This window comes from Pseudonaja textilis, chromosome 5 (genome assembly GCF_049901715.1).
Source record: "Pseudonaja textilis isolate UNSWEBS1 chromosome 5, rPseTex1.2, whole genome shotgun sequence".
NCBI lineage: Eukaryota > Metazoa > Chordata > Lepidosauria > Squamata > Elapidae > Pseudonaja > Pseudonaja textilis.
This window is the reverse complement of record NC_141994.1, coordinates 60,033,896-60,054,322: the sequence shown is the minus strand read 5'-3', so window position 1 is coordinate 60,054,322 and position 20,427 is coordinate 60,033,896. Positions and strand designations below refer to the sequence as shown.

At 37.7% G+C, this 20,427-nt stretch overlaps 1 protein-coding gene across 1 annotated transcript; it reads right to left on the bottom strand.

The window, feature by feature from the left end:
- Positions 1 to 144: 144 nt before the first annotated feature.
- CCDC77 (coiled-coil domain containing 77) lies at positions 145 to 17,256 on the bottom strand. Its single transcript, XM_087935039.1, has 12 exons — positions 17,194 to 17,256; positions 14,696 to 14,746; positions 13,482 to 13,697; positions 11,935 to 12,077; positions 9,543 to 9,639; positions 8,066 to 8,138; positions 6,161 to 6,249; positions 4,286 to 4,434; positions 3,327 to 3,738; positions 2,625 to 2,750; positions 2,336 to 2,488; positions 145 to 1,239 (listed from the first exon to the last, which is right to left on the bottom strand). The coding sequence occupies exons 1-12, from the start codon at positions 17,206 to 17,208 to the stop codon at positions 1,093 to 1,095; spliced, it is 1,671 nt and encodes a 556-aa protein (XP_087791165.1). The 5' UTR covers positions 17,209 to 17,256; the 3' UTR covers positions 145 to 1,092.
- Positions 17,257 to 20,427: the final 3,171 nt, after the last annotated feature.

Below are 20,427 nucleotides of genomic sequence, written 5' to 3'. Positions count from 1 at the left end.
ATCTTAAAATGTTCCAAAGCTTTTTTTAATGTGGAAATTAACTAATATTAAATTGTCTATTAATAGCCTAAATGCAGGCTATTAAATAGTTTACATTAAACCTCTGTAATTGTTAATGATCAAGAAAAAAAATCAAGATAATGCTTTAATGTCAGTTTTATTATTCTACAGCAGTGTATAAACAATAGATGCATCATAATTCTCTTCTGGGTTCAGAAAGATTTCTGCAAAATAAAAATTATGAAAACATAAGAACGACCACTGCTAGAAAGCATCTGTGTTATAACTAAATCCTTTGCCATTTTATTCAGATACAAATTTCAACTCAATGAATCCGACTTTTCTTTTAGTGCACCCTGCAACCCTACACACACTTTATCCTGGGTGAGATCTGTGTTTGAGGCTGAAGCTGTCATTTGTGAATAGATTTCCTCTTGATCTATGCTTCTCCTTAAATTAGGCTACAAATCTGTAGAGAACCCAGGAAAGCACTTTTCCCAAGAACTGGCTTTGATTTGAAAAATAGAATTATAATGGCTTATAGCTCACTGCAAGATACTCTCTTCTCTCTTGGTATCAACCTTCCTATATATACTGCTCAGTTCAGGAGAATCATTTAGAAATTCCTTTCTTTTCTGAAAAAACTAAGGTACACAGCCCACCTAGCCGTTTTCTTGGGATTCTTGCATAACGTATCATTCTTAGCTAGTGAAAAGTTCTTATAGATCAGAGTTCTCCAACCTTAGCAACTTTAATACTTGTGGACTTCAAGTCCACAAGTCTTAAAGTTGCCAAGGTTGGAGACCCCTATTATAGATCACATCTCTTCTAAGCACTGCAGAAGAAATCACCAAATATCCCTGGTCTGGTTCAACACCACAGAGATCAAATCTAGGTACACAACAAGCAAGTAAAAGGAATTTCTTTTCAAGCCTCACACAAGTTTCAATTGTTTTCTTCTGCCCTGGAATGTAAAGTATATGTTACACTCAGTGAAGTTACACATTTGTAAAAAAAAAGAAAAAGAAAAAAAAGGTTTGTTGCACCAACAGGTCTTTATCAACACTGCTCATTCTGACTGACATATCATTATCAATAATCTCGCAGGTCATTTTCCAGTCCATATATCTTTGATTTTAAGGTTTTAAGTTCTCCTTGTAGCTTTTTGGTTCTCTTATTCCCTCGGCGAACTTCATGTAGCATTGCAAGATCTTGGTCGGGTCCCACATTCTTTACCACCTAGAAAGAAAAACAATTTCAAAGAACAGTTTTATTTCAGCAAAGGAACATAGAAAGTTTTGAGTAGATTTTATTGACCAATTGACTGGAAGGACATATATGATTGCCCATCGATAATTTTGGATGGCTCACAAAAACAGCAGTAAAAACATAACCAGAAATAAGATCGTTCATAGAATCCCTCAAAACACTTGTTTGTAAATCAACATTTAACAACTAATGGGGTCCAGCCACCCCCTAACTCAATGTTTAGGCGAAAGAACCAGCTTTTTAAGGCCCCCTGGAAGGCTAACAGGTAAAGGCTTGTGAGATCTAGAGAGGATGTTGCATAGGGCAGGGGTTGATACAGAGATGGCACACTTCCTATGTCTCATCAGATGACATTTAAAGGAAGGGAACGGGAATGTGCCCATCCTATTTAACCTAGTGTAGATATTCTCAGGGAGAAGCAGTCCCACAAATACTACATACTGATGCTACACCATACATAGCTTTAAAGGTGATAATCAGCACCCTGAGTTGTACTCAAAACAATAATGGTGTCCAGTGTAGCTCACAGCAATTGCGTAATACAGATAAGCTAAAGGTGCCCAGAAAAGTGCATGTGCTGCTGTATTTTGGTTAGTTGCAAATTTTAGATGGTCTTCCAATTTTAGCCCCATGTAGAAAATGTCGCCATAATCCAACCAGAGCATACGAGCAAGGTCTCTTGGTCCAGGAATGGTATAATTGGTGCATCAGATTGGAGGGGGCATAAAAAATCAGACCCACTGTGTCATGTTATGGTGGCGTCATGGCTTGTTTCTTCTGATCCAGTTCCTCACAACTTAAAATGGGTCAGAACTCAAATGGCATTACCTGGTTGACTCAGGGTAAAATTTATAACTGGTTATCAGCACAGTGATGATACAGCACCCCATGCTGGGAGGTCTAGAACTTTCTTCTTCCTAATGCAGTCTCTTTGGTCACCCTGGCTCTTGGTGAAATTATACTTAACTGAAAATACTGTAGATTCTGCTAATTATTTTTTAACTTTGGAAATTTGGTCTCAGTGCATTATTTTGGAGGAATTGATTGTTATTTTAACTTTTGCTACCTTGAAAAGTTGCTTCTCCACATCCTGTAGCTTCTTTTGGAATTGTTTGATGTCATTTTTAAATCCTTCCATCTCCATGGCACGCCTTTTTTCCAGGGCCTCGTAGCGCCGGGTCATTAGCTGTAGACGCTTTCCCATCTTTTCTGACCGTTGCTACAAATGTCGAAGCAAAATGTTGAAGAGCACAGTGTAATAATCAGGTATCTGTGAGCAGTTCTCACTGCAAGATTGAGGAAGGAGCTATCATAATTAGTCAAGGTTGCCCTCAAGAGCAGCAAAAGCGACTTACCTTGAACATTTGTTGACCTAAATTTCCTTCCTCCTGATTCTTAGCCAACTCCTCTTCCAATGAAACACACTGTTCTCGATACATGCTTGCTAATCTCTGCTCCTGGGTCAACTGATCTTTCAATCCCTGGAGGCGAGATAAAAAAAAAAAATTCTTATTTCAGCATCTTAAGTGCAGAAATGGCCCCATCAATAAATAAATAAGAAAAAAAAAAAGAGTGGCTGGCAAGAAACGTTCATTTCGATGCACCATGGAATCATAGTGTTGAATTTGTATGGTACAGGTGGTCCTCGATTTATGACCACAATTGAGACCAAAATTTCCATTGCTAAATGAGACATTTGTTAAATGAGTTTTGCCCCATTTTACGACCGCTCTTGCCACAATTGTTAAGTGAATCATTGTGATTGTTAAGTTAGTAACATGGCTGTTGGAGTGAATCTGCCATGTTGAATCGACTTTGCTTGCCAGGGGAACCTGGGACACTGCAACCGTCATAAATATGAATTAGTAGCCAAGCATCTGAATTTTGATCACATGACATGCTGCAATGGTTTTAAGTGTGAAAAACGGTTGTAAGTCACCTTTTTCAGGGCTGTTGTAACTTTGAACGATCGCTAAATAAACTGTTGTTTAAGTTGAGGATTACCTGTATTATATCTAATCTTCAGAAACAGCCCGGTACAGCACAGTAGCCATTACCTTAATCTCTGCTCCATATACTTTGTGAATGCTCTGCTCTGTTCGAAAAACGCATTTGACAACTTTTGGTTTTCTTTTCTTGAAAACTTCAACCTTCCCACTGGGAGGTGATCTCTTGGTGAAACTCTGCTGACGGGGACTACTTCTCCATTCATCCAGGCTAGTGTCCTGATTCACTGGGCTAGCAACCCGCCAGCTTTGACAACTGTCATAACTCTGATTGATGTGATAATGGACTGGACTATCATCTCTATAGATCCCACTCTGCTTGTGTGCACATTTACATTTGTCCATCTTCCTCAGCAGAGTGTCCTTCTCTGCCATCCAGGATTTTTCATTCGCTCGTGCATCAAACTTCACCTGCAGAAAATCTCTGGTACTCTCATATAGCAAATTTTGAGCTTTATGGTATCTGCGGAGAGGCAGATTGCAATAAATTAGTAACCGAGTTATTGGCCAAGTTATACTTTAACTCCACTACGAGGGTGAATCGGGATGTGGAACAGGAAGCAATAGCTGCAGTATATCGGTGTGCCCTAAGTTTATGGCTGCATGACTGCTTTGTTACCAGGTGTATTCTGGATGTGAGTCTACATGGCTCCAGATCCTAACCCAAATTGGATTAATCATCTAAGAGTATCCTGATTTGCAGCTCTCCAGGATTGCTAGACAAAGATTTATCACAGAACCAATATCATTTTGGTGATTGAATTTGGAGCTAATTATCCATGTAACAGCTAGGCTCAATTACACTGATGGACTCTTTCCCAAATGATAACATCTAGAAGTAATCACTTACAAAACAATCTATCCTACACATACTGTAGCAAAGGTTCAAATCAGAAAGATCAGATGTAAAAGGTTATTTATTTCTTTTTGCCCAGGGCAGAATAAAATGATTTTACAACACCCAAACATATCCTTTTGGTATGTGAATTCAATTGGTCATTTGCACCTACTTTTCAGTAATTTCTTTTATTTTTTCCTCATCCCTCTGGTGCTGCACCTGAGCTTCTTCTATACGGATGCGACGATCTTCTAGCAATGCTTCAGTCTGCTCCTTTGACAACCTAGTCTGTTCTTGTAGTTGAGCCTGAAAAGACTCCAACTGAAGCCACAAAGAGAAAAATCTGAAGAATATGCTATAATGCAAAAGCTTTCCCTTGCAAAACAGCCTCTTGTTTGAAGGTTTTAGGCAATTTGATGTAATAGATTAAGGTGTTGGACTAGAACAGGGGTGTCAAGCTGGCGGCCCATGGGCTGGATGTGTCAGGTGCAAGCACGCCCATCCCACCTCCATGAAGGGGAAAACTGTCATGAAACGTCACATGACAGCAACGTGATGCTGCGGGTTTGACACCCGTGGACTAGAAGAAAAGTTCTAGTTCTCCCATAGGTTCATTGAGGAGGGAGCATTTTATATATGTATGTATGTATGTATGTATGTATGTATGTATGTGTATATGTATGTATTTATGTATGTATATGTATATATATTTTAGGAAAAGCATCAGTTGTTTTTCTAACCATTGATTGTCAAAGATAAAATGATTACTGAAAGTGTCCCTCACCATTAATCACTTTCTCTTTCTTTGGGCCCTATATTCCCAGAGTTGCTCCCCTTTCTCCCAACTGCACCATCTGTCTCAATATTTGCATAGCCACAATACTTTGAGCAAGAATAAGAGAGAAATTTAGTTTACAGCAGACAACTCACTCTTGTAATAAAGGTTGCAAACCTGTTAGGTTACAATGTACTAGGAGCCCCACCCAGAAGAGAAATGGAGTCCTTTCAAAACCCCTTCAATGATTGTGACCAAGCAGTAACATTAGGGAATACAATGATGTTAAGGTGAACCCTGGGTGAATAGACGATTAGTGTATAAGAGCATGGGAACATACATCTGCATAGCTAAATTTTGATGAAACAGTGACATATCACCAGGAAGAGAACTGTATAGAAATGACTCCTGAGTCATCAATTCTTGCTCCTTTCGTCCGTCAAATGAAAAAGTCAGAACTCTTGAGACTAATTAACTTGTCAAGAGTTCTCTTGATGGATACCAGATCTGAAGTTTCCCCAGTGAGCCATTCAAGGTGGAAGATCTCCTAAAACTTCCAATTGCAAAACCAAGACAGCATCCCAGCAATGGTTGAGTTAAATATATACATTCTATTAACAGATCTACATTCAACTCTTGTGCCATCCCCCCTCCCCCCCACAACTCATATTTTGTCATGTTCACTGCATGCTTTTTTTGAGTGGGAAGAATGGTTGCTAATGGTTCCATTGTGGTGAATGGCTAGTCTAATTTCAGCTTGTTCTGTTTTTCTCCTTGACAACACTGTCTCTAGCGTGACCTCTTTTGCAATCTTTCGTTCATGCTCGAAGTAAAGCAATAAGTCAACCTAGATGCCTGAGAAAACAGTCCCTTCTTAATGCTCTTTTGGTAGTCTCTACCACTTTCTCTTTCTCCCAGTTTTCTCAGGGGAGACACACCTGAAACAGAACAGATTAAGGCTCTTAGCATCAGATCTGCCTATAATAGATCTAACTTATACACAAAGAAATGGTGGATTAGAGAGAAGATTGGCATCCATTACCAACACTTGGCTAGAAGAAAATTCTCTTCACTAAGTTGTTTAACTGGGGCGCAGTTAAGACTCCAATACAGGAGAGATGGAACATCATATCACCATGAAATGTCACCATGTTCCATTACAATATACATGTTCTTTAATTCCTTATTAGAGGAACTGATCCTGAATTTGATGAACTAAAATCCAGACTAGCATGGTGATTCTACAGTTTTTCATGTAGTATTACCAATTACCTGCAGTAGGAGTGTTTGATTATCTCTTTGATATCTTCTATTTGCACTTTCAAGATTCTCTTCATTTTTCAAGGCAGAGCTTTTAAAACCTACAAAGAAAATCAGTGACAAGACGTTATCCCATTCATTTTATTAATCTGAAAGGTTTTCTTTGAGGCAATGTTTTAAGGCCACAATAGTTAACAGAATGGAACCATGCACTTACTATGAACATTTTTTTTTCTATACACTGAAAAATAGGTTGCTCCTTGCCCTTACTACGAAAGAAATGATTAAATACCTGAAATAGGGGAAAGAGCCTCTTTCTTAAAGTTGCAGGATAAAAGAGAAAAAACACTATCAGAATAAAAACCCAAGATAGTTTTTCCCTATGATAAAAACTATTATCTTCATCTGCTGTAGAGAAATAATTTTCACATTTTTCTATTTCTCTTTTCCTACAGTGGAAGGAGGCATCCTGAAAACAGAGAAATAACAACACAGTGCCCGAAAGAGGGCAGAATTGCAAGAACTTTAGGAATGTAAGAGATTGTAACAGATTTGTAAACAGCAATTATGGGAACCCTGCTAAGAAAAAAAAATGCCTGAAGTAGCTACACCCGTTACAGAATGGGTCATAACTATCTCCAATGCAGGAATAGGAATATTCCTTATTGGCCACATGTGATTGGACACACAAGGAATTTGTCTCTGGTGCATAAGCTCGCAATGTACAAACAACAGGTGATAAATCAAAAGATATAACTAAGAGAACATAGTAGGAAAGGTGAGAAGAACCTAACCAAAGACCTAAGAATTATTAAGGTAGTGTCTAAGAATATTTATCCCACCTTTTAAATATATAACTCAAAGTGGCAGATGTACCTAATACTCCTGCCACCTTTCCCCACAACAACTTTGTGAGGTGGGCTAAGTGACTAGTTCAAAGTCACCCAGCTGGCTTTTCTTGCCTAAAGGAGATCTAGAACTTATATTGGTTTCTAGGCCAATATACCATCTATCTCTCTAATTCTTTAATCCAAATTTTACATGCTATTGCTAAACCTGGGCTGAACATCCTGTGTATTTCTGGACTTATTGCTTACACCAAAAGTTCTTATTGATGCACCCCAAAAATATATAGGGGTAATCCACTTGGCTGAAATCAAAGTGATTAGCACAAAGAGAGGTAGTGATAGTTCTTTAGATAGCAAAGCAAGAGAACTACTATTTAGAGTTTGTCTCTTTTTGACTGGTAGTTCGAACTTCTCCTGTTGGTGTTTTGCCTGTCTGAGAGATTCCTGAAATAACTGAGAAAAACTTTTAGGCTTTGCTTTCTTTAAAGAATCAATATAACTAATTCATTCAATTAACCAAAACAATTAACCAATGGAATGGCTTGCATTCAGAAATTGTAGGTGCTTCATCACTGGAGGTTTTTAAGAAGAGACTGGACAAGCCACGTGTTGGAAATGATATGGGGGTCTCCTACTTAAGCAGGGGGGTTGGACAAGAAATCCTCCAAGGTCCCTTCCAGCTCTATTCTGATTGAAATTAGTTTTGAGATTCTTTGGGAAAAGAAGCCCACACAATTCTGTGCAATGGGGCACTAAGCAGGAAAATCTCTGGGAGAGAATTTTTTCTCCCTCTATGGCTGTTCCAAATCTTAGCCTTGTCTAGTGAAAGGAGAAAACCAGTTTTAGGGAGAGAGGAAAGCTCAAATAATTTAGGAAAAATTGAAGTATAATTCCAAAATTTACAGACGCCATCTTGAGAGTTGTAGCAACACAACCAACCATTGGGTACCACAAAGGAGAAGGTTGTATATTTAAGTCCAATAGTCTCAGATCTTTTCCATAAAACCCTATAGTATCTGAATGTTATCTCTAATATTTACTCAAAAGTAATTTTTATTTTTCCACTGACCTCTTATTGAAGTGTATCTGCCACATTTTTCTTGGGCATCTTTTCTCTTGGTTGGTTCTTGAGGTATAGTGACCTATAATAACCAAAACATTGCTCATTTTTTATTCTATCGAAGTATTTCATGTACACATTAATTATAATAGTAAAATATATAGGAAACAATGATGTTGTAGTTCAGTTTCAACTATTAATGTTATGCTTTACTGTAATAATTCTGCATATATTTTCGTACCTCTTTTACCAAATGCACAAATTAACCTACTTGCTCTAGTTAACTTTCCCCATTAATCACAACTACCCCGATCTTTTATAATTTATATTCCAATCGATGTTGTTGTGTTAAATAATCTAACATTTACCGCAAATCCTTTAGGTCTCAACTAACAAGAAGGTATAATCTGGAGAGATAAGTACGTTCATGTTTCCAACTGGTAAAAGTCTAAAATCACTATAAGCACTCATACATTTTTATTAATGTATTAATACATTAAACCACCAGGGGGCTATCGCACAACTTTGCTTTACACTGTTTAATGTCAAGCTATTACCTATGCGTTGTTTTCTCTTGCGTGCTTTATTTCCTTCATGTACCCACTTTTAAACCTTTCACCAACCAATCTCCAACTTCATATTTATGTAAAACACTCCATGCCTATTCACTTTTAGTATGTCTTTTCTCTAGATCAACAAAATATAAACTTTCTTTTTCAAATTAATTTTTCAATGATCTATTGAAGGAAAAAATATGGCCTCTGCTCACTTCTCTGCCAATAAAATGCTGCATTGCATTTCCCAAATCTTTCAGTCAGCAATCTGCAGTTTCCTATCATATTTAACAAACTGGTTTGCTTCTTACATACTTTATTATACTGGCTTACAGTATACTCTCTAGATTAGAGATCAAGAATACTTGTGGCAAAACTAGAATTTAGTTGTACTTGTAACACACTAATCAAATCACGAAAAAACTGACTGGTGCCGTCTTTACCATGTATAGGTAATGTTGTAAGTAGCTAAACCTTCTCTATCACTAAAAGCCATTCCTATGAAAGCTGACCTATGTAATTAGTTACTTTTAACAACTTGACTTGAATTATAGATTGACCAACCTTAAAAGGCTTTCTAGAATTGTCACTTAGAAAAGTACTGGATTTAGGCCTATGACGCACAAATTCATCAATTTCATTAAAACTTTAATTTATTGACTTCCATTAGCTTTTGCCTGAAAATTTATGCGTGTGATTATAGTTATATCTTGCTCTTTCTCTGAGAACTAAATGGTACTTTTCACTCCAAAAATATATTGCAGTTCCCTGAATATATTTTTCTGCCTTTAAAAAAAAAATACCTTGTTGCAGCTATATTTTATACAATTATTTAAATCTTTTTAATAAGCTGTAAACAGTAATGTAAGTAATGTGTTTTACAAAATAAAATAAATGCAGTAATAATATCTAGGTTAATTGATGGTCCTTACCTTATTTGGGGGTTCTTGGTGAAAATAGGTAATTTCACCATTATCTGTTCCTAATAAAGCCAAAAGATGTTGAATCTTCTTTCTGTCCTCCAATTCCCTGTACATTGAAAATAATGCAATTTATTACTGTTCCTAAATGCTGATGTATCATGCACTTTTTGTTGACTTCAAGGTTCACCTAAACCTCTGAAAAGCAAACCTTTTATTTTACATACTCTAGAAGTTCTCTTTCTTGTAGAATCTAACCACTTAAGCATGAAAACTTTGTGGCAAACTAATGGTTGGAAACACTATCTTTGAAATGTAATTTCTCCTCTGAAGATATTATTTCTTTAAGTGCCTTCTATTTCAGAGAGAATAGAAATTCTAGTAGCATCTTATTACTAAGAATGTGAACTTGAATCTTTAGCCACCAGGAGGCAATGTTAGCAAACCATTTTATAAAATAGAGGCTGCTTAAAATCAGAGTCTTAAATTATTTCAGAGGAAATACCTATATGATGCTTTGGAAGATGAAGTTCTATTTTAGTATTAAGACATACATGTAAGTAGAAATATTCCGGCATAGCTCCCGAGACCCATATCAGTCCAGATGGTAATTTTAAAATTCCTATCACGGGATTGCAAAAAGTAGCATCCTACAATAATGGAAGAAATTCTCTGTGGTTGACTTGCAACAGTGTAAAGTTGATAAATAAAGAATTCTGAGAATCTGATACAATTTCTTGGAAAGGATGTTTATGAAATGGATTCCCTGGCCCCCTTTTTGGGGGTGGGGGGGGAGATTTTTGATTAATAGTCTATTAATTGAATAAAACAGATACCTCTTACTCAATTGGATGTATTTATTTTCCACATTTCTATCCAATGTTTTAGCTAAGAGGAAAATAGTATATTTGTCATCCTACATTGACATATACTGTATAGGTAATCCTCAACTTACAACCACAATTGAGTCCAAAATGTTTGTTGTTAAGCATCGGGGAACTACCAGAGGACTGGAAAAGAACTGATGTGGTTCCCATCTTCAAAAAAGGAAAAAAATACAGACCCAGGAAACTATAGACCAATCAGCCTAACATCAATACCCGGGAAGATACTGGAAAAGATAATATAAAAACAGATCTGCCAACATCTAGAAACAAATAAAGCAATAACTAGCAGTCAGCACGGGTTTGTTAAAAACAGATCATGCCAAACTAATTTTATTTCATTCTTCAACACAGTGACTAAATTAGTAGACCAGCAAAATACTGTGAACATAATATATTTAGATTTCAGCAAGGCATTTGACAAAGCAGACCACAACCTACTTCTTAGTAAGCTAGAAAAAAGTGAAATAGATAGCACCACCATTAGATGGACTCACAACTGGCTGGCAAACCATACTCAACGAGTAGTCCTTAAATGGATCCAAGTCTACATGGAGGGAAGTAAGCAGTGGGGTACCACAAGGTTCCATCTTAGGCCCAGTACTCAATATCTTCATTAACGACTTAGATGAGGGAATAGAAGGGGAACTTATCAAATTCACAGATGATACTAAGCTGGCAGGAATAGCTAACACCCAAGAAGATAGGCTTAAGATCCAGATGGATCTTGACAGACTAGAACACTGGGCCATATCTAACAAAATGAAATTCAATGTAGAGAAAAGTAAAGTCCTACACTTAGGCAAGAAAAACCAAAAGTACACATATAGACTGGGTGAAACCAGGCTCAATAGCAGTAACTGTGATAGGGATCTTGGAGTCTTAGCTAAATATGAGCCAGCAGTGTGCAGCCAAAAAAGCTAATGCAATCCTAAATTGTATTAAAAGAAGGATACAATCAAGATCAAGGGAAGTATTAATACCACTCTATAAAGCCTTAGTAAGACCACACCTGGAGTACTGCATCCAATTTTGGTCACCACATTATAAAAAAGTTGAGACTCTAGAAAAAGTACAGAGAAGAGCAATCAGGATGATTAGGGGACCGGAGGCTAAAACATACAACGAACAGTTGCAGGAACTGGGCGTGGCTAGTCTAGTAAAGAGAAGGACCAGGGGAGACATGATAGCGGTCTTCCAATATTTGAAGGGCTGCCACAGGGAGGAAGGGGTCAAGCTATTTTCTAAAGCGCCTGTAGGCCAGACAAGGAATAATGGATGGAAACTGAACAAGGAGAGATTCAACCTGGAAATGAGAAACTTTCTGACAGTGAGAACAATCAACCAATGGAGCAGCTTGCCCTCAGAAGTTGTGGGAGCGCCATCACTTGAGACTTTCAAGAAGAGATTGGACTGCCATTTGTCAGAAATGGTGTAGGGTCTCCCGCTTGGGCGGAGGGTTGGACTAGATGACCTACAAGGTCCCTTCCAACTCTGATTATCTGTTAAATCTGTTAAACCTGATTTTCAGTCGATCATTTTCAGAATAAAGGCGCAGCACATGCTCTCTTTCTTGAAAAAGGTACACCTGCATGTCACTCAAAGCCTTCTGCAGTTCTGCAATTTCTTCTTCTCGTTGACGCATTTCCCATTGTAGCTTGTGCTGCATAGAAAAAAAAAAATTAAGTTCTGCAAATTGTAACAAGTGTTTTCTTCATGCTATCTCTTCTATATGCTGGGAATGGTCTTCTAGACTTCAAACATCAATGGAAGTTTAAGTAGCCATTGAGCAAACTGTCCAGCCCTCTCTTAGTCCTATTACAATAATTACTTTCCTCTATGCTTCTAAGGTTTGTCATATTTCCTATTTAGTTCCACTTTCTTTTCTCTTAGCATATAGCATTAAATTACTGAATTATAAATTGGTTGGTTTATTCTCTTATCTACATTCAGCTTCTTCAATAAAACCACTTTTAAGACTAGGGAACAGCTCTACTTAAGACCTAGCAGAACTATTGTGAGCCAGAATAATCACTATAGTATTGGCTTAGCTGAATCAAAGATAAGTAAATTAATCAAGAAAGGATAAAAGTGCTTTGAATATGACTACAGAACTGCTGTGGTCCTTGGAGCACAACTGCTGTCTCCCATTCTTAAGGTGTGTAGTCTACAACTAAAATATACCACATGGATACCCTTCCCAGCAGGATATGCCAGGAAGAGTCAGGGCCATGAAAACTTGCTTCATATTCCTTTCTTCCTTATATGGAGAAACTTGTTCAACTGCCGTCTCAATTTCCTGGGTGCCTCCTTTTCTTCCTGGGAAAGTCAGTGTCCTAAAGAAAAGCAACAATTCCTTGCACTTCACAGAATTATCTTGCTTTTCTTTTTCTCCCAATGTGAGTATAGGGAGTAATAAAATAGGGAATAGAACAGCAACAAAGTTATTACTTAATATACCACAGTATCTTAGAATTTACTAACACAATACACATGTGTGGGGAAAGTGCGTAAGAGTGAGCACTTTGAACCTCTTTGATATCACATCTGTTCATCTATTGAGAAAATGCATAATTGTGCAATGAAAAACATTCTTTTCATCCTGCTTGCTTTCCAAAGCCACCTCCCCACCACCCCAAATTATATATCTTAAAAAAGTGAAATATAGTTTTGGTTTAATTTAGGTCAGACTAGAATGCATTCTCTTGTTAAGACTCTGAATGAAAAAGAAAGATGGAAGCAGGAGAATTATGCTTCAGGTCATATTCTTTTAAAAACTAAGGTGGATAAAAATTTATTCCACTATCAGTGATTTAAAAGTTGCTTTTTTTAAACGTATGAGGATTCAGAAAAATATAAAGTATGGAACCAGTTTCCAAATAATTCATATTTCTCTTTAATACTTTTCAGTGAACACGCCTTCTATGTAGCTTTGGCAGAGAATCCAAAGCCATAAAATTATCATGATTGAATTACAGAACAGGACAAAGGAGTAAGTCTTGAAGCTTCCTTACACGGCTTTCCAGATCACTCATCTCTTGGTGGATTACCACTCCCTTTTTCTTACCTGTTCATCATAAGATGCTTTATATGTCTCCAACCGTTTCACCAGCTCTTCATGCTCTTCATCAAATTGTGCAATCTTCTTTCGATAGTACTCCAACAACTCCCGAGAGGGACGAAGGTAGGCCAAACGTTCATTGATTGAAGGAAGAGGGGTAGAATCATTTGGGTGAGGGGAAGGAAGGATAGCACCCCTGGAAGCAGCACATGGAGTGCTTGAACCGGAAAAACATTATTACATACCAAAAGAAAACATTACTAAAAGCTTTTTACCCTATACTTGCATGTGATCTTAGATACATGTGGGACACTGAGCGGAAAGGTATTATAAGGCTGGGAGTGGTCCCTGAGACAGGATTCCTGCCCATAATTCAGATTAGGTGTGTTCTGTTAAACCCAGAGGTCCCCAAACTTGGCAACTTTATGACTTGTGGGCTTCAACTCCCAGAATTTCTCAGCCAGCATAGCTAAAGTTAAATAAAGACCTTTGAGAGCATTTATGTTCATTTAATTTTGAAAAAGGTAGAACTTAGGTAAACTATGCACCTTAATGAAAGAATGCAAACTGTTTACTCTTATGAGTCCATTGCTGGTTACTACCAGGCACAGCTGACTTTTATATACAGAATAGAAACCTCTGTATTCAAAACATTTCTCCAGGCAGTTGTTGTAGGTTTTACTAACACTGGTCCAAGAGCTATACTGGGGTGAGAATCTTTCTGGCCTTAATCTATAGCAAGGGTCTTCAAACTTGGCAAGTTTAAGACTTGTGGACTTCAACTTCCAGAATTCCTGAGCTAATATGACTGGAGGAGGAATTCTGGGAATTGAAGTCCACAAGTCTGAAAGCTGTCAAGTTTGAAGACCCCTGGTCTATAGGAACAACCAATACACCATGACATCTCTTCAATAATAATAGTGATTAAGTATTTTGTTTTCATTATATTAATAATTATGTTAATTATATTATATGCAGTTTTAAGCACCCAAAGAGAAACAGTGGTCTGACTTTGAAAAGGGTATCACACCTAAAACAACAAATTCATAAACTCCAACAAAGGCCCAAAACTTCAGCTTTGCCTATTCCTGAGTATGTTGCTTTGGAAACTAAAAATGGGATGCTAGGAGGTCTATGAATCATGCTTTGCAAGATTTTTACTTGAGATGAAGAGGAAAACAACAAAGACATTTGAAATCAGCACCTAATTGTTTGACTTACTTTTTGGAAGGTGTTCTTGGAGGAGAAGCCATGGCACGTATTCTGACCATCTGCAATGCATTTAATACATTGAATTACTGAGCCATAAAACACCATTTGGTCTTTATCCAAAAAGTTCAGAAAACAAAAACATTTTTAGACCCTTTTTCCCAATCTGCCCCACTATGCCATAATAAAGAACTTAAGACTTATACAAATGGCAGGTGTAATCCAACACAATAAAAATGGAATAGCTCATTGAATACTGTAGGTTGAAAGTAAGATTAGTCCAATTCAGCTCTGATCTGTAACAGTTCTAAAAACTGATCATTTAAGTTATCTTAGGTTTATTTGTAACACCTGCTGTAGAACTATAGCTTGGTTTATACTATGCAGCTATGTGATTTCTTTGGTTCATATAATGCAGCATGCTCTATGAAGCATTGTGGTTTGAAAGGCACGATTATGGTTTTGTGGACAGAATCAATTGTGGTTTATTTGCAGTTAAGCAATGATTGAAACAATATGGACATGACAATGTTTGTATGATTGCAGCTCTATTAACATTTAACTTTTATGAAAATGTTCCAATCATTAAAAAACATCATTAAACAATCCACTGAAATCTTTAATATAATTTAAGAACTTCACTCATGCAAGTGAAGTTCAATTCATATTTACTATTCAAACTGTATGGAAAAGTTTTGTTTGTATTCCAACTAAATTTAGTTCCTCTTTTCAGCTTACTTAATCTTCCAGTGAACCTCAATTATTCAACACACCTTCCCACCACCTTCCCATAATCCACTTAATGGTTTCTGGCAGTTTTATTAACCCAGCTTTTAAATGAATAATTTCAAGTTTGTAATATATAAAAAATATCTTAGTGCTTAAAGCCAATTCCTCATCAATAGAGCATAATACAACGTTTATGTAAGCACAATCAGTTATCAGCTTTTCAATGAACATAATATATTCCAAATATATACTGACAAGAAACTTCATATGTTGTAACATATGATTTAACTGTCTAATTTAATGGCAAATGATGTGCACAAATGATACACAAATTAAATTTTACTAAAAGAAAAAGATATCTCAACAGTCCATATTTATAACCATATATACTGTTCTATCTCTGGGCCTCCCAAGACAGCATTTACAAGTTAAAAGTGTCCCCAGCACATTCCCTGGTGCTTATCCTATCCAGGCGTCTTACCCTATACTAGCTGCATTCTCTTAAGGTTCCTTTTTTTAAGTATAAGAAACTAATATGCTGCAACCCTAACCCTTTAACAATGCACTTGAAACCCAGAGATCTTGGAGACATTCTTAGAAAATAAAATGGAGGATAACTGCAGCAAAGTGCTTTATATGTTCGTATATCAGTCTTTGTACGAAGCAAACCCTACTTTCTACTATAAGCATTTTCTAAGAATGCCTCCAAGATCTCTGGGTTTCAAGTGCATTGTTAAAAGGGTTAGGGTTGCAGCATGTTAGTTTCTTATACTTAAAAAAGGAACCTATAAGATAGTTTGTTTCAGCATAAAGGGCACACACACGTTCTTTGCAAAGTTGAGCCCTATCTTTTATGCTTTTGAAATTAAGGACAGATATTGAACTGGATAGGTCATAAGACACAGATTAAGTTATTCCCTGTAGTCCTGTAGAGTTCACCATTTCACAATGAGTCCACTTTATATTTTAATCCTATCAAATACGCAGTTTCTTAACCCTTCAGAACACATACATGTGTAATTTGCCTAAATACAGGAAAGCAAAGGATGCATAACTATAACCTGCCTAATCTTCTATTCCATTCAAACTAGCAAGATTTTAGTAACAGTATTGGAGAGCAGGCAGCTTACAATGTTAAAGGATTTGCTTTCAGAAAAAAATGGCCATGCTTAAGCAATACTGTAACTTGTATTGAACCATGGTTTCTGAAACTAATTTTCTGGGTTCTTACCACGTACTACTAGACCTTAATAGTGTGGAAAAGGCTTGTGTCACATGCCAAAGTATGGCTCATCAATGCCTAGTATGAACAAAGCCCATAGTAGCTATTGGTTTTTAAAAAAGGCAGTTATATTCTAGATAAGCAAGGGAGGGGGCGGAAAGGAAGTTTAAGCCCAAGAAGTAATAGAAGACTCATTGTTGGCAAAATGCTTTTGAGAAGTGATAATTCGCAGTTTCACCCAATAATTTTGTGAATTTGGCAATTGAGGGAAGGTTACTACGCAGCTGAAAAGGAAACCGACTCCCAGACTCCGCCAGCTCAAACCCCACATCAAAACTGTCATACTAATGCAGGCTTCTTCAATAAGAACTGGAGATAAAAAACGAAGCACGTAAAGCCACGGTTTACTTGGTGGAGAGAGTCCAGGGTCTTCCAACTTCTTGCATGGGATATTTCTGGTTCAATGTTAAAAAAGGACGAAAGCAACCAGAAGCTACACTATTCCCCCCCATCCCCCCCTTATCCTACCAGAACGCCGTGCAAACCCGTAACACACACCCTCCTCGGTCCCATTCGGAACCACAAACTTGTACTTCTCCTGTACGCGCCGCTAACTCTGCCGTTTCACGCCGCCGCCGCTGCCGGTCTCAACGGAAAAACCAAAAATCAAACAACAGGCTGCGAGAGTCCTCCAATCAGGAAGGAAGAAATAGACGCTCTCCGATATTTTGGCCAATCACAACTCTCTACTCATCATGGCTAGTCTACCACACCCCTGCTGATGCGGTCATGAAGGCTAAAGAGCAATCAATTAGAGTCGAGACAACTGTGAATTTCCTTGGATCATTTTGGCAACGGGGTGAAAGCCCTAAACCGAATGGAAAAGCACGGGTGGTTTTACTGCAGTTACATAGTCAAAAACACTAGGTCTCCTTAAGGCTGCCTCGTATTTCCATTCCTCTTTTAGTAGATAACTCGTGTATCACTTACTTCCAGAAAAAGACCCTTATAGCTTTGTTACACTAACAAAAAGCTTGTGTGGCACAATTATCTAGAGATACAGATATGCAACAATGAACTGCTCTCAAATTGGGTTTTATCCTGTGATTTATGAGCACTAAATAAGATAGAATTTAATTTTGAATTTACATGCAGAAGCTAAATCCTTCCTGGTGCAGGATCAGATTAAAACCTTTTAAAATACTAAATTATGAGATATATTGTGCTATTTTAATATTACTAGTTATCATAGTTTATTTTCACATGGGAATCCCTTGAAGATTAGAATTGACGTATTTATATAATTTCATGTATTGCCAGGACTCCAACAAAACATAATTGAGAATATGTACCAGTTCATGAGTTTGACAAATTTAGTATAATTTAACCCATTTGATTAAAAATAGATTAACCACTGCACAGCCATGTGCTTAATATGAAATCTTGTGTTCAAAGATGGTTACACAACTTACATTAACCAATTAGTGTCCTAAACAGGTTTGGCAAATTGGCAACAGGTTAAGTAATCAAGGTTAATTCTAACTTTAAATATTTTTAGCAGTTATGTTAGCATTACTTGTCCTATAAAGCAGAACAATTCTTTATATTTATTGGAAAAAGTTTAAGCATGGATTTTATTATTCCATATTTATTACCTGCATTTTAGATTTTGTAATAGATATTACTTCTACTTGGTGATATTGTAATATTACTATTTTTCTGCTAATTGTTCTATAAGCAATGTTGGAAGGTGGTTTATAAATCCTTAAATACATTTTGATAGCCACAGTATGTTGAAAATATTTTTATTTCATTGTCCAAAGCAAAATTGTAGTATTATGGAATGAACCCTTCCTGGAAGTGATACCAGCTTCCAGAACATGATTTCTGGCAATTTAGGTATTAACTTAGCCCCAGATCTTAGTAAGAAAAAGTATAACAATAAATAGAACAATCAGCTGCTTGAAAATCTTTATTTTTCCTTAAGAAATGAAAGTCATTGCAATATTTCCATTTCATCTTTGTTGAAGCTGATAGAAATGGCAGGAAATTTTAGGCTTTGTTTCGTGGATTTAGAGATTACTTCAGGAAAGCATCTAAAAAGTGTTTTACATTATTTGGAACAATGGTACCCCTTTCAGATTTGAAGGCACTCAACATAAGAGTTTAGTTTTTCTCCCTCAAAGAATCCTTTCCAGGATAGAAATGAATGAAATCTCCTTTGACTCAAGCTCAACTCTTTCACCAACACATCTATACAGATTTTGGGATAACTGATACAAAATGGTGTGCTGTTGCTTGTTGTTTTTTCCTTCCCTGGTGTAGCCTGTAGTCCTGGTGGTCTTCCAACTAAGTATTGACCAAAATCTTTTCCTCACTTGCAAGTCAATGGCATATTTTTCCTCTTGTGTCTGCATAATGTTCTCTTACCATGAGTAATATAGTGAAAATTAATCCTCAGTTGTCTTAAGGTTACAAGTAACATTTTCCTCTTATTCCAACATAGTTGAAGATGTCCAAGAGGTGTATACAATCATCCATGAAGATCTGTCAGGTGACTGGCAGTGACTTGGAACAGAGGCAGGATAGAGATCAGTTAACTGGGGCACCAATTTCACGCTAGTGTGGTTTCCTGCTATTTAAGATGCAGGTAAATAGTATTGTCACTACAGTAACCATATTTTCCTGAGGAAAAAAATAAAGCACAAATCTGAAGGGTTCATAAAAATATATTAAAAAAAATAAAGGGCAAATTTGAAAGGAGTTCATAAGACGATTTTTTTTTTCTCACTTGGGTTTACAAAGGAAAACCCCAAAGCAAAACCAAGACAACTATATTGACCAAACCTGTACTGTATTGTGAAATAAAGGACTATCATTTATAATGAATGTCGTTCATAATATAATGGCTCCAGTACCTATAACTGAACAGCAGCTACAAGGTCCAGGTTTGGCCTTACTTTCTGAGCCACCAAAAGAAAACAGGTGAGCCACAGACACCCCCCCCTTTTTTTTTCTTCAGGAAAAGAGAGGAAAACAAAGGTAACCATTCCAAGATACAATTAACCAATTATCTTGCACAAATATTCTCTTCAGCCGGGAAGTTGTTTTATGGCATGGAGTTCCAAGATGCCGAGGGAATGCTAATTACAGTTTTGCAAAAAAAAAAAAACCCAACAACCCCGAAACACCCCCCCCCCGCCCTCTTCTCTCGGCGACACGACAACAGCCGATCCCCGCGAGGAAGTACGTTGAGGGACTCCGAGTGGCGGGGCCAGGGCGCTGCGGTGGCCGTGTTTTTTATGGGTGGGCGGAGGGGGGGGGGAGAAGGGGCAGATGGTTACTGTGGAGACAGGGTTGGCGGGGCCTACGGAGGGTTCGGTTGGCGAGGCTCGTGGGACTTGTAAGTGGGCGGAGTCCCGAGTTTCTCTTTGTCGGCCGGACGGGAGAGGAATGCGAAGCTTAACTGACAGGATAGTCTTGTGAGAAAGAGAGAGGAGCGCACGACGGTCAGCCTGGCAAAGATTGCACGGAAAGGGGCGGGGCAGAATCTATTCACACAGAGCCCGAAAAGCGGAGACCGGGGGGTGGGGGGAAGAACCAGCTTTCGACACCGGAAGTTCTTGTGGTATAACGACTCCGCTAAAAGAAAGACCTACGCGCACTCATACATACTCTTTCATACCCCCCCCTCCACTACTCCCACACCCACCCTAGCTCGCTCGCTCTGTGACTCGGCTCTAACCCTAACCCTAACCCTCGGCTCTCTTGTATCGTTCGCCCCCCCACCTT